The sequence below is a fragment of the Gopherus evgoodei genome, chromosome 1 (assembly GCF_007399415.2).
Source record: "Gopherus evgoodei ecotype Sinaloan lineage chromosome 1, rGopEvg1_v1.p, whole genome shotgun sequence".
Classification (NCBI taxonomy): Eukaryota; Metazoa; Chordata; order Testudines; family Testudinidae; genus Gopherus; species Gopherus evgoodei.
The window spans coordinates 168,462,297-168,477,351 of record NC_044322.1 but is presented as its reverse complement, the minus strand read 5'-3'; the positions used below and the strand labels follow the sequence as shown (position 1 = coordinate 168,477,351).

Genomic DNA, 15,055 nt, shown 5'->3' with positions numbered 1-15,055 from the left:
GATGAAAAGAGGTAAACAGACTTACCTGCAAGATCCAAATCCAAGTTTTTTCCCACAGAGAAGCAGGAAAAGAGTAAGCATTGCTTCTGCTACACAGAGGCAGAACATTTGTGGTGCAATGTCTACTGAAGCACTTTGGCACCTAAACTTCTATCAGTGAGCTGCCTCCATGAATATCTGTGGGCACAGTTACCTTCAGTAGTCTGACAGACTACCTGCTAGTGCTTTTAAACCACTAGGAGCCTAAAATTGTATTGGATGGCAAGAGTCCTCACCTGCTGATGTGTTTTCTGTATGTGTGGTTCACTCTGTACTGGGAAAGGAGATTGGAAGGTTTGCTGCACTGGCTGGTGTTTGCGGTATCACAGGCTGAGCCATAGAGGAAACTGTGGGGTAGGTAGAAGTCCAAACCTGGCATTTGTCCATTAGTAGGGAGCGGGACCTTTAGGAGGGGAAAAAAGTTCATTTTCAGTCTTGGCTTGGCTTGATTAATGGAAAGTTTGCACATATTTTGCTCAGAGCAGCACTGGCAAGTTTATATGAAAAAAGCACATATTACATTAACTATGTGTCTTCATACATGCATTTATATACTCCCTAGTTGTGTGGTCCCTTTCAAAATGCAAATGAAAAATTTAGCATGCAATATGTCATTAGAATAGGTAAAATACATTAACATGCACTCCAATGCAACTTAGTTCTAAACATTTTCTACTCTAGGGGACTGACAAGGCTCTGATGCTGCAACACCATTAAATTTTCTATATGTAAGTACTGCAATTTAAGTCAATGGAACCACACATGAAATTAGTGTATAAGTTGTTAGCAAAGCGAATGGTGTATACAAACGTTATTTCTTCATATTTAACAGATTTCCTTCCAGTTCTATGCATCAAAAATATTAAATGATTCCACATGAGAGTAGACATTCTAAAACATGTATTAATAAAAGTAACAAATTCCAAAGGAAAAGAATCTCAAAGGGAAATCAAAGCTACCTGATGGTGCATTGGATCTTGCTGCATTCCCATCAGCCGTGATTGAAATGGGTCTATATTGGGAGCTGTGGATATACTGGCTGCTGCATACCTTCTCCCGAAATCCGCTAAAAAACAGATAATTACTCCTGCAGCAGCAAGGCAATGTTAATATGTAAACATTCTATATTTACATTAAAAATCTCATTGCTGCTCCACATTAGATAAAAATTTAGCTGAATACTCCATAGAAACCAATCATCCAATTATAGGTAGAGCTGGAAGTGATTTCTTAGTTAAGGCTACCTAAAACTTTGCATTACAAGACCCTATTTTCAATGATAACTTTGCCAAATTTAATCATCCAGACTGAGATTTTTCATGCCAGGTGTCTGTCTCAGGCTACACCCATGTTTCAGCAAAAAAAGGTTCAGCTGTTTGCGAACAAGGTTAGAGAGAAAAAAATCTTACAAATGTTTTGTTGAGAAACTCTAGTACCCTCACACTTTGGAGCAGGACTTGAAGTTTGGCCAAGGGAGGTTGGGGAGAGAAGAGGGATGTGTGTCACACTGGGATCAGAGAAGTGCCTTTGATGCCTTATTCAGTGCACAGAACAGACAGTTCTCAGGAAATTAACCAGATATGCATAGGGAATAAGGGTGTTATAGAACCCTTGTCTCTTCTGTTGCAGACATTGGAAGGTGTGTAATGAATGGAAGCGTGAAAAACTGAACTCTAGCTATGACTCTGCCACAGATTTCCTTTGGCGATGCAGGACAAGTCACTTAAACCAAACTTTCAGTGTGAGTTCTCATTTTCTGTTTGCCCAACCTGAGACAGCTGGATCCTGATTTCCAGAAATGCTACATATTTAAATGCAAATGGAATCAATGGGAGCTGTGTTTTAAACATGTAAACTGCTATAAATACATTAAATGCAATGAAAAAAAATCAGGCCCAATATGGCCTCAAGTGGTACACCCAGTACTAGTGGATACTTTCAATAATTTTGGTCTTAATTTTTATGTGCCTTAGGTCCCACCTATAAAACAGGGACACTACCACCAATTTACTTCACACGGGTGCTGTGAAGAGAAGTTCATTAATATTTGTGAAACATTCAGATGCTGTGGAGACAAGCACCATAAAAAGAGCTTATGAGGAAATTAACATTTTGCATTAAGTGCGGAGCTTGGGTTGTGTGTGACAAATAAGACATGAGGCCACATATTCAATATTTTTGTTTAGACGCTTAGTAACTATCCATTCACTGAGTACCATCCAGCCTGTGCACTGAATGAGGCAGAGCCATTACAGGCAAAAGTATGTAATCACGTAATTAAACACTACCACAATGTGTATGCACAAAGGGGCTGAATTGAAGTTGCACACGAATTAAGGATGCACTTAACTCTGAGTGCTTAAGATTGCAAACTCAATTTTCTTTTAACAATTCTGTTTCTTCCACAGCCAGAAAAGCAGTCCAGTTCATTTTATTAATAAAAAAATGCCCTGAAATATCCATCTATAAAAAAAAAATACAAAACTGAAATCTTGCACCAATAACTAAATGAGCTGTTAGATAACCTACAGAACAGATTCTTCACCCAATTCTGTGACATGTCAAACTCTTACACGGTACTGTTTAAATAAAAATAATGTAGTCAAACAAGTATCAGTATCTAAACTTGCAGACTCCTTATTTCTATATTGTCATAATCTAGAATTTTAATTGAAGCTTTCTTGTATTCATATGAATCTTATTAGTTTTATTTTACGAAATCACAAAACTTACAATGGTGGTTGAGAAATGGAAGGAGACGGAGCTGAATCCTCTTTCTTTGAGTCTTCTACTGCTTCTGGCTCATCATCATAGTCAAATCGATCTAGCAGCTTCTGAAAAGAAGTTACATTGAGCCAACTCCACTTTCCTCAATATTTATAGCTAAAAGGTTTCTATTACATTAAGGATATAAATGTCTTCTTATAAAATTTAGCAACTCCGGAAACAAAAAAGGCAAAAGATATTTTACTCAAGGTGCAAAGAAAAAGACAGTTACCTTTTTTCATACTCGTGCTCTTCGAGATGTGTTGCTCATGTCCATTCCATTGTAGAAGTGTGTGCTCGCCACGTACACCGGTGCCAGAAGTCTTTCCTCAGTGATATCTGTAGGGACCGGCACTGGTGCCTTTTTGGAGAGGCGTGCACACGTCACGGTATAAGGGGCACTGCCATCACCCCCTACCCTCAGTTCCTTCTTGCAATAAACTCTGACAGTGGGGATGGGGGTGGGTCATGGAATGGACATGAGCAACACATCTCAAAGAACACTAGCTAAGAAAAAAGATAATTGTCCTTTCCTCGAGTGCTTGCTCACGTCCATTCCATTGTAGGCAACTCCCAAGCAGTACCACCAGAGGAGAAGCACAGCTCTGCCAGATCCAGAATCACCTCTTGCTTGCTGGGTGATGGCGTAGTGCGTCATGAATGTGTACCAAAGACCACGTTGCAGCCCTGCAGACATCCTGGATAGGGACATGCGCCAGGAAGGCTGCCGAGGACACTTGAGCCTTGGTCGAGTGGGCCTTCACTATAAGCGGTGGCTCGGTCTAAGTCAGCTCATAACAGGTTCAGATGCAAGTGGGTGATCCAATTCGAGATTCTCTGAGAGGATACCGGGAGATCCTTCATCCTGTCCACTGTGGCGATAAAGAGCTGGGTTGATCTATGGAAGGGTTTGGTGTGCTCCAGGTAGAATGCTAGAGTGTACTGGGCATCCAAAGCATGTAGCCACCTCTCCTCATTGGTGGAGTGTGGCTTCAGACAGAACACCGGGAGGAAGATATCGTGGTTGACATGATATGGGGCCACCACTTAGGAAGGAGAGCAGGATGAGGGTCACAGCTCCGAACACCCAGCGGAAGAACCGCTTCTACTTTGCCAGGTAAGTCGCTCTGGGGACGGCTTTCTGCTTTCCCCCTTTCCAGCTTGCGGTACCTGACTAGGCAGGGCTTGTTCCTCTGGGGTCAGCCACGCAGCAGCCAAGCTGTGAGGTGAAGAAGAGGGAAGGTTCGGGGTGCAGAAGCTGACTTAGTGTCCTGCAAGAGTGGGTCCGGGCAGCCTGGCAGTGGCCACGGGAGCTGCCACGGAGCAGCCACAGCCAGATCCATAAGTGTGCTGAACCAGAGCTGGCGTGGCCACACCAGGGCGATCATGATGACTCATGCCTCATCCCTTCTGATTTCAATAGGACCCTGCTGATCACGGAATTGGCATGAATGTATACATCAGATCCCCCGCCCATCACAGGAGAAAGGCATCAGAAAGGGCACGCCTGCCAAAGCCTTAGAGAGAGCAGAACTGATGACACTTCCTGTTCTGGCTGGTGGCAAACAGATCCATTTAGGGAGCCCACCACTTCTGGAAGAGCACCCGGACAACCTCCAAGTGGAGTGACCACTTGTGGTGAGAGAAAAGAACCTGCTGAGGAGATCCACCAGCATGTTCTGGAAGCAGAGAAGATGTGAAGCTTCCAGGTGGCTGCGTGCTGGATGCAAAAGTCCCACAGGCGGGAGTACTTCCTGACAGACAGCTGACGAGGTGCATTCCCCCTTGCCTGTTGACACAGAACATTGAGGCCATGTTGTCTGTCAACACCTGCACTATCCCACTGGACAACTGTAGCAGGAAGACACCACAGGCTAGGCGGATGGCTCTGAGCTCCCTGACATTTATATGTAACACCAGCTCCTCTAGAGACCATGTCCCCTGGGTCTGCAGCATAGCGAGATGTGCTCCCAACCAAGGTCAGAGGCATCCAATATTAGGAAAGACTGTGGGCCATGGACACTCAAAACGACACTCCTTCCAGCACTAACCCTGTGGTCAGTCAGCACTGCAGAGAGGTAAGCATCTCACCGGGATCGTGATGACAGTGTCCAGATGATCCCTGGATGGAGAATAGACAGTCCTAGCCCCAACTGAAGGGGCTGCAGTCTGATCTTCACATGATGGATGAAGCAAGTGCACGCTGCCATATGACCCAATAGTATGAGGCAGACCCAGTTCGTGGTGAGCGGATGTGCTGAGATGCTGTCAACGAGATCTAACATTTTCCTGTCTCTCTCCTGCAGCAGAAATGCCCTGGCGCAGGCAGAGTTGAGTACCACTCCGATAAACTCTATCCTTTGGATTAATGTTGATTTTTGCTCATTTATCAACAGATCCAGGGCATGGCATGTGGATTGCAGCATGGTGACACTGCGCTGGACCTGGGTCGTGGAATGGCCCTTGATGAGCCCATCGTCGAGGTATGGGTAAATCTGGATACCCTGACGTCTGAGGTAAGCCGCCACCACCGATATGCACTTGGTAAACACTCTCAGGGCTGTTGCTAGGCTGAAAGTTAGCACTGCAAACAAGTAGTGGGCAGTTCCAACCGTGAAGCACAGGAAAAGTCTGTGTCCATGGAATATCGATAATGGGAGTAAGCATCTTTCAAATCGAGGGCAGTGTACCAGTCTCCTGGATCCAGGGAAGGGATGGAGGTGGCCAGGGGGGCCATGTGAAACTTCAACTTCTTCAGATATTCGCTGATGTTTTGCAGGTTCAGGATGGTTCTTTGACCGCCCTTGGACTTTGGGATATAAAAAAAAATATAATGGGAGTAAAGCCCCTTGCCCCTGAAATTTAAGGGAACTTCCTCCACAGCTCCCACCTTCAGAAGGCCTGCACCTCCCAAGCGAGCAGACTCTCATGAGACGGGTCCCTGAAGAGGGACTGGGAGGAGGGGACAGATGGACAGAAATAAATTGAAGGGTATAACCCTGAGCCACAGTGCTGAGAACCCATTGGTCCGACACTGTAGAGGCCCCAAACAGGGAGGAAAAGGAGACAGGCAGTTGGAAAAAAGCCGAGAAGCAGGATCCAGGACACAGGCTGGAAGGTCGCCACTGAGCACACCCTCAAAATGCCCGCTTATCACCATGCTGGTTGTGAGTGGAGCTCTAATGAGCGGAGGATATCGGCTGATGGTCTTGCCGGTGCTTATAACCCTTGCCGTCCTGTGGAAGGGTTCCAACCAAGGCTGACTCCTCAACCTGTGGAACTGTTCCAGCTTAAACTGCTTCCTTGCCAGCCCCGGGGTGTACAAGCCCAGGGTCCGCAGCGTTACCATCGAGTCCTTTTATATCATGCAATTTGGTATCTGTTTGAAGAACAGTGCCAGGCCATCGAATGGAAGTTCCTGGATCGACTGCTGAACCTCCGTCAAAAGGCCCGAAGATTGTAACCAGGATACTCGCCTCATGGAGACAGCTGAGGACATAGTTCAGGCTGCAGAGTCTGCCACATCTGAGGCCACTTGAAGGGTTGCCTTTGCCACCACCTTGCCCTCATTGAGGATTGCCAGGAATTCCTTCCTGGGCTCCTCAAGCAGCAAGTCCGAAAACTTGGCCATGGACTGCCAGATATTAAAGTCATGGCAGCCAAGCAAGGACTGATGGTTAGCCACTCACAGCTGGAGGCTGAAAGATAAATACTTTTTCCTTTCATAGCGATCGAGTCTCTTTGCCTCTTTATTTTTGGGCTCATTGACTGCAGACACCACCAGTGAGCTTGGGGCAGGTGAGCATACAGGTATTCATAACCCTTGGAGGGTACGTAGTATTTATGTTCTCCTCACTTGGAAATGGGGGGGCTGTGATGAAGGCGTCTGCCACAAAGTCTTAGTAATTTTTGCCACTCCCTCGTGCACGGGAATGCCACCCTGGCAGGGGCTGCTAAACTTAGCACATCGAAGAGGGAGTCTCAGGCCTCTGCCAACTCCTCCGCTTCAAGACCCATGTTTGAGGTGACCCTCTTTAAGAGATCTTGATGAGCCTTAGCATCACCCTGGGGGACTGGGTGAGAGGCTCCATAATCGTTTTGTCAAGCGAGGATGAAGGAGGCAGATACCGGTGGGTATTTCATCTCATCACCTCCTCCATGGGCACCTCTGCGTGGCCAGGTGACCCTGAGGGTCCGCTGTAGGTCATGTCTGTGTATGGAGGGGGGGAAGGATACCATCGCTGATCACTTTTCTGATGCTCCCAAGGCCATCCTATGCCCTGTAAGGCTGTGGAAACTCCCAGGGATTCCAGAAGTGCCAGGGGGGCAGACCACTGGCACCAGATGGTGCTGCGGAGAAAGCCAGTGCCCCCGATGGGTGGCCCTGACTTGCTGGCAAGGACTCCTCCTCGCTGTCAGAGCCTGAAGAGGAAGGTCCGTGTCTGGGGGGCCAGGACAGTGCCCAAGCCATCTGTCTACCCATCCCATTGTTGCTGACCTCAGAGCTCCACTGAGGATCTGCATGAGGGCAATGACCCCTTGTGCCACAATCCCGGTGAATGGTGGTGGCATTCGGCAGATCAGTGACAGTAACTCGGTGATCTACACCTGCCTGACGCTTAGTGAGTGATCATTTGAGCAGGAACAGGAGTGAGTGGGCTGCTGCACTGGGGATCACCGGCATGCCTGTGGTAAACCATACTGGCATTCCAGCAACAGGTAATAGATTCCTGAACAGGTGTCTCAAACTGCTGCAGCGGTGCCATACCCTGGGACAGCGATTAGGGCAGTCCCGGTACCGGGGCTGTGGGAATGGGTGCTGCACCTCTCTGGGTTTGCGTTGTTCCACTGGCAATTGCCTGCTCAAGCCCGAGAAGCGCTGCCCGGAGTCCGGGGACTGACATCCAGGACTCTGACCCATGACCGGGATGTGGTGGCTCTGCACAGGTAAGCGCTGGCAGAACACTTCCTGAGGTGAGGAGCAGTGTTCAACGGTCCCCATCAGTGTGAGGGGTGTCAAGGCAGATTTTCCCCTGAAGCGGAGCACCTCCATGGCCAGCACCAGTAGGAACAATGTCCTTCGTGGCCTGAAACGCCTCCGGTGTGGATGGCACTGCCAGGTGTCGAATGCCTCTGCCGCTTCCTGGGGTGGCGGGCTGATCCTGTAGTGCGCTAGCCAGCTCAGCAGAAGCTGGGTCCTGACCTTCATCTGGAGGTGAAAAGCTGCCCCTCACAGGTCTTTGCTCCCCTCTGGCCCTCTCCTTCCCTTTACGGGACACAAGAGAACATCCGCTCCCGGCCTTTCTTTGCTTTCTAGCTGGTACCGGGGAGGGGGATCAATGCTGGTCCGCAGTCGGTGCCGGTGGCATGCTCCGCACCGAGGCCACAATGCTAGGAGCGGAGTCTGATCTGGATGGCTCAAGTGCTGGTGTAAGTGCTGACTCCATGAGGAGCGCTCGGAGGCGAATGTCCCATTCTTTTTTTGGTCCAAGGTTTAAAACATTTACAAATGCAACACTTGTCACTAATGTGGGTTTCCCCAAGCACTTCAAACAGCTACTGTTGTGGTCACTGACTGGCATAGGTTTTCTGCAACAGTCACAGGGTTTGAAGTCCCATCAGAGACTACAAGCTAACACTAAACTACAGTCAGGGAACTAAAAATTAACAACTTTTCAATAACTATATGTGTCAAAAGTTCACAACGAGCAGTTGAGAGGAGTAAGCTGCTGAGCTAAGGAGATGTGTCCAGCACCATCACTGGTGATAAGAAGCAACCAAGGGTGGGGGAAGCCAGCAGAGCCCCTTACTACTGCGGTATACACAAGCTACTCCAGACGGTGCCAGAGCATGTCCCCTACGAATACCACAGAGGGAAAAACTTCCAGCACTAGCAGATGTGGCGAGCACACACATCTACAATGGAATAGACATGAGCAAGCATTCGAAGAAGTAAAGTTTACTTAAAGAATAGATCTAACTGTTCAAAACTAGTTTTATTCAATTTTTGAAAGCAAGGTCAATCCTTAATACAGGAAAACAAGAAAACCAGTGATCTGAAAGTCAAGGGACCAGAGGGAGTTCTGATTTTTTTGTTCTAGCAGTTGGATGTTTGGGGGTGGGTGCATACCTCTCCTGCACAAAACATCACTTGGAATATTTCAGAGCTCAGGTGAGTCCATGTGGCCCCCAACAACTAGACCTTTTCAGAGAGTCCCTGGCTTTGGGGCAGGGCACAGGCCAATCCCAAAACGGGGATCTGCACTGACAACACTCAAAAGTGAACTTCTATTAGTTATGATGTTAAAATGATCCTTATGAATATGAAGATCAACAAAGGATTTACCTTATCAAAAGAAGTTTTTTGCTCAGGTGGTTGGGAAGCAGCTTTTTGTTCTGGTGTTGTGTTGTTGTAGTCTTAGCTGAGCAGTAATAGCCTGAACCTGAGCCACACAGTATTATCTATGACTGGAGACTGGGGTTTTGGAGGCTGCTGAAAAGTCTGAAGAATCTGCTGAAGCTTAACAGAATAAATGTTAAATCAAAATGAGTTTTTTCCATTTCAAAAAAATGTCTGAACTATTGTTAACAGAATAAGTACACAATGTTTGTAAGATAGATACAAAATATAAAACATAAACTAGAAGGTGGTTAGTTTTAAGAGGAGGTCAACATACTTGTGTGCTGGTATAGCACTCATTTGTTTACTCTTGATAGTTAGATGAGTACCAGCAATGGATTTGTTGGGCGGGAAGTCACTAGGAAGCAGAAGGCTATTCATAGAGACACTCTTGATATGTGTGGCCCTGCTCATCCTCCCCTGAGACAATCAATTATGTTCCTCCTAAAAATAGATTCTCCCTACAAGCCACATCAGAGCTCACTGGTTTAGTTTTTGCACTCTAGCCCCAACAAAGTTAGTAAAATGGCTGTTAGTGCAGAAGGTGAACAGTGCCCTACACCCAATTTATTAGTCACAGGGGTTGTCTGTTGTAGCTGAACAGATGAAAGCATATACACAGAGTCATGACAAATATGAGAGAACATTATGAACAGAGTGAATATTTCCGTTAAGTCCAGGTTTGAAAGTTCTGTTTGCTCTAATTCAGAGGAGGATTTACAAATTGAGTAATTCAGGTCAAAAGCAAATTCAAATGGATTAAGGCTGTCTCTACCTTAAGGAAATATGGTGTCATCAAGAAAAACTTAGATGCTTTGGAAAATCAGGTTAAGTCCTAAAAACCTATCTGCGTTAAAAGATGAATGTTGGGAGTGAATTTAGAGAGCTTGTTTGAATATAAAATCTATCCAATGATCTAGGTAGAGAAAGTTTATATGAACCCACAGGCCACCTTCTAGTATTTCAGAAGCAAATGGAAGATTGAGTGATCTTGCTCACTCTGCAAATGTTTGATGAAGGGTGCTAAGTAAAATATAGGAGAGAAAGGGTTTCTGGATAGTAAGTGCAATACACTGTTCATTACATTGATAATTTAACTGTGAGGGTTATTGGAATGTGTCAGTGAATTTTCCACAAAAATATTGACATTACTGGATGTTTTACTCATAAAGACCACTGAATGTTCAAATAAGTTACCTTAGCTCTTGAATTCCGTATTTTTAACGGTTTTATTTGGGGGAGGGGAGGGGTACAGTATTATTAAAGATTTTGTATCAAGGCTGTAGAAGCAACTGCTGTAACTAAGTTAGGTGATTTGTGAGAGAATTAAAATTACAATTGTAACTGAAATACAGATAGCTTACCTGTTGTCCTTGTGTTGTCTGAAATAACTGAGCTACAGCTGCAAAGGCATCAGAACTAGGCAATTGTGATACAGTAGGTACTGAATTAGCAGTGACCTGGGTGGGTTCAGATAGAACCTTTGCTGGAGAGGGTGGTGAACCTGCAAGAGAATTATATTGAAAACCAGTTCACTACAATTTAAGGTACTAACAGTCCACGTGTGTAATATAAAATATTTTACCTTCCAATGAAGAGATAATACTCATTACTTTGTAAACTTAGCTATCCCCCTCAAAAGAATAGCTGATGTACATTAAATTCAGCCAAATCAATGCATCCGTATTCCGGTTTATACCACTGTGAACTAGCCCTGACAACATGCTCTAACATTCCTTTAGATATCCCATTTACTATCTAGCACCTGCACGCTCTTTATTCAGTGACAGAAAACTACGAATATTGGATCTCATAGGAGGGAGTCCAATGCATGAAACTTTGACCCAATATTCCATTTATAGTATTACAGTTTTTTGTTTTTTTTTTAAGAGTTGAAGGTGAAAACTTACCTACTGAAATAGCAACTAACATTGCATATCAATACATTTGTAAAATAAGCTCCAACTGCAAAGTTTAAGTTTTTACTATTAAATAATTCTTTCATTAAATAATTTATTCTAGGTTCCTATCCAATGGTTTATTTAAGGAGAAACAGCTGTCAGTGCCCCCAAAAAGTGAAATCAGTGGCAGCACTCCAGATGAGGATGCGCACCTCTGACAGAGGTAGCATACTGCGGACATGAACCACCACAGTATGTTGACCTAACTTAGGTCAACTCAATTTGTAGTGTAGACAAGACCTGGGTAAGTTTCCCAGACCTGAAGAAGAGCTCTGTATAAGCTTGAAAGCTTCTCTATCTCACCAATGGAACATGGTCCAATAAAAGATATTACCACTTTGTGTTTCTAATATACTGGGACCAACACAGTTACAACAACATTGCATATCACAATGCCTGACTTATTTGTATGAACATGTGGATCTATTGACAGTTTAAATAACTGCTTTCCCTTTCTGTAAGTCAATGCTGCAAACAACATTCTGAAAAATTTGTTTTCCCAGAATTCAAATGCAAGATTAAATGTTTTGTAATGTTTCCAAGAGTGTGATTTTGCTGAAAAAAATTACATCTCAAGACTTGCTCAGTGCATGTATTCAGTTACACTGCTTGCTTATGGGACAAAAGTAAGTTTACTACTTTTTACTCTTTGCTGGATAGGCTCTGCAGTGCCATGACTGAGCTGGATTCTATTCCATGTAATGCATTAACAGAATTGTTTACTGCAGGGCCAAATTATTTCCTCTATTACACTTATGAAATCCCTCTGAAATCAGTAAGATTGCACAGCTAAATCTGAGGGAAAGGAATTTGGTCTGCTAGTTACCAGTGGCAGTACAGGAAAAGAAAAAAAAAAATACAGATCCCAGTCACATCTCAAAGTGAGTTTTGCAAGGCTGTCAGTGAGTTACTAGGCATAGCAAGAGATGTCTCTGAGCTCTGTTTTCCTGTATGTTCAAGAAAAGTGACAACGGGTGATGTCTTCCTAAACATTATTGAAAAACATTTCACAGAAGTCTTGTGACCTGACACTATGCCTCACTTATACCAATTTAAACCATGTACAATACTGCATACTATTCAACACCAACCGTTTATCGGAAGGACAAACTGGGTATTCAGGATAAGGATGGAGATGTGTGCTATAGATGGTGGAAGGAGATAGTTCAGAGAACGCAAAAGATTGAGAAGGGGAACCAGAAAGTGGAGAATAGGTGGGGTGTTGAGTGACAATTATTTTATTGCATTTTATGGCTTGCACCAATGTGTTATGCAGTCTAAATAACCTTACAAAAATCTTTAAGCGTTGCAACAATGCTGTGTAGGCAACAATACGCTGTGTAGGCAACAATATTTTTATATACTTTAGGGCATGACTGTTCTCCATTGTAAGATGTTCATACTTTACTGAATCAGATGCTTAAAAAGGAACACAGAATTATACACTGGGAAATAATAAAAAGTCTCACAGATTCAAGAAGAAAATTAAGAAGGAAGTCATTTTTAGTGGGAACATTACTGTCAACACCCAATAGGTCTATACATACTTATTTGTATGGAAAGACCCAAAGCCATATTAGCTCAAATTTCAATAATTTCCAATAACATAACATGTATAAATATACAGCAGCAACATTTATTCAGAATGTGTTCAGATTCTTCTATATAATTTTTGTGATAAAAGTGAATTTTGCAGTGTGCTAGTGAACTTGGTTTACAAACATGAGGTACTTTTACCTTAGTGTACCAAACAGTAACAAGTCATTGGTTCCATAACTTTTAATTTACAAGTTGTACTGACATTCGTACCTTCATTATTTGTAGCATTTTCTGCCATTGGGGCTGCACTACTAGTTCCTGCTGCCATATCCAGGAGAGGCTGAATGATCTCTATTTTAAACACTCCATTTTTCTGCCAAAGGTTCAGGACACGAACTATCTTACTCTGTTCAAATAAAATAAAGTATTAATATAGAACAAAATATTCCTAATGCATAGGCTCAAATTTTAGTTCTTGCACATAAAGAAATGGGTGACTGGATCAGTGGTCTTGTAGCATGCTCAACATTTAGACACAGCTTGATTCCCTGTTGCACAAGTTAGCAGGATCCACACTACTGGACCCCCCACCCCTTCTTTTTTGGGGGGCAGCGGGGGGTACACTAAGATAACTTGTGCCACTCTCTAGCAAACTCCTCTGGCAAACCAAAAGAATAGCAGTGACAGAAAATTACGAGTTGCAGCCAGTCATATGGCCATTTAGGAGAGTCTGATGTGGCCTTTGGAAGAATCCCAGAAGGGGAAGGCAGTGAAAGAGCCAAGAAAAGGTGAGAAAAAGACAACAAAAATGCAGAAGTGAAGTGGGAAAGTCTGACAAAAGGGAGTGAAAAGAAAATGTTAGAACAGAGTTTTGAAGTCGGGGGTGGAGGGGGAGAGAAGTAAGACTATCTGCATTTCTTTCAGCTACAAACACAATTAACTGCAACAAGTCCCTCACAAGAAGGATCCCTGAAAAGGAAATAGTTTTGGCATGGTCTCCAATTGGACAAAGGCATGAACACAAAGAACAGAAAATAAGTTAAAGAATTTATCATCATCAGGATCTCCACTGAAGTATTACCTCTAATATTACCACTACCCACACAAAGACGACTATAGCATTGCAGTCAAGGCAGAGAACCACCAAATTAGCTTTCACATAAGCAAGAACACACAATTAAGAATTCAGCCATTCAAAACATTCAAGAAGTTTTAGCTATACCTTGTCTTCAGATGGACAGAGATATAAATACTGGAATGTGGCAGTTATATTTTTAGAAAATCTTGGCCCAAAAACATCCTTGTCTGTTCCAAACTGGTGACGAGATTGACGAACAATAGAGTCAATAACATATAATCCAGGGACTTTATATTCTGGTTTGCACTGAAAAGATAGATTGTTCCCAGTTATTGCAGGGTAGCATATTAGTACTAACAGCATAAACCCACTAATGCCCCAATAGGTTTCAGAATCGCTACAAGCAACCTGCACCTTGTACTTAATATTTTTCTGCAGGTCCCAACAGAAAACTTGAATTCTAGTATTTACAGTTCTCTTTTAACCAGTACTATAAGGCTGTACACAGAGCTATGTCTAACACTACTAAATCTAATAGCAAAATTTGTAAGTAATATGTACCCTGATAAACAAAGTAGCTAAAATACTTATCTTTGAGAAAGATTGGCATGGCAATACAATTTAAACTTGAATAAAAACACTTACATAAAGCAAATACTCAAAATATTATTAATCATGAACCATAACTATCAAGGCCTTCCTACTAATTGAAAGAATCTACAGGAAAAAGAATGAACTGCAGCAAGCCTATTTAAACACATGATGCAGTAAAAGTTTTACTATTTAAATCAATTTTATACTAATTAATTTGGTGGGCAGGACAATGCAAGGACTGAAATGAGTTAAGATGATAAATATGTAAGAGGAAGTAGTGCATGAGATATTGATCTTAATAATGCAAAAAGCTAGTTCTGTTGTATGTAATAAAAAAGGTTGGAATAACTTGGAGAAAGCAGGACCACAAACAGTAGATACTGTGAAATGAAAATTGTTTAAATGAGCAAATGTAGAAATCAAGAATGTAAAAAAAGATGACTTGCATGTATTATATTAGCATTGTGTCCTGTAATGTTTCTAAATGCAACTAAAATTAATTGGTGGCAGAGGTAGAGAGAAAGGAGATACATTGGAACATAGGGCAGAACAGAGGAAAGATGTTTGTGTGCCTTTATGTAGTAAAGATTCACTGTCTCCCTTGCTACCTTAAGAAGCACGGACTGGGACTTGAACACAATTCCTCTCTTACTCTCCAATATAGACCACGACCACCAC

General features: G+C 43.3%; 1 protein-coding gene across 1 annotated transcript in view; it reads right to left on the bottom strand.

The window, feature by feature from the left end:
• Nucleotides 1-15,055, bottom strand: part of SCAF4 (SR-related CTD associated factor 4) — a 74,526-nt gene that overhangs the window by 32,271 nt on the left and 27,200 nt on the right. Inside the window, 12 exon segments of the mRNA XM_030579248.1 lie at nt 276-344; nt 346-380; nt 383-412; nt 415-442; nt 999-1,063; nt 1,066-1,105; nt 2,323; nt 2,773-2,873; nt 9,152-9,325; nt 10,570-10,709; nt 12,976-13,111; nt 13,928-14,089. Coding sequence (XP_030435108.1) covers nt 276-344; nt 346-380; nt 383-412; nt 415-442; nt 999-1,063; nt 1,066-1,105; nt 2,323; nt 2,773-2,873; nt 9,152-9,325; nt 10,570-10,709; nt 12,976-13,111; nt 13,928-14,089 — 981 coding nt within the window.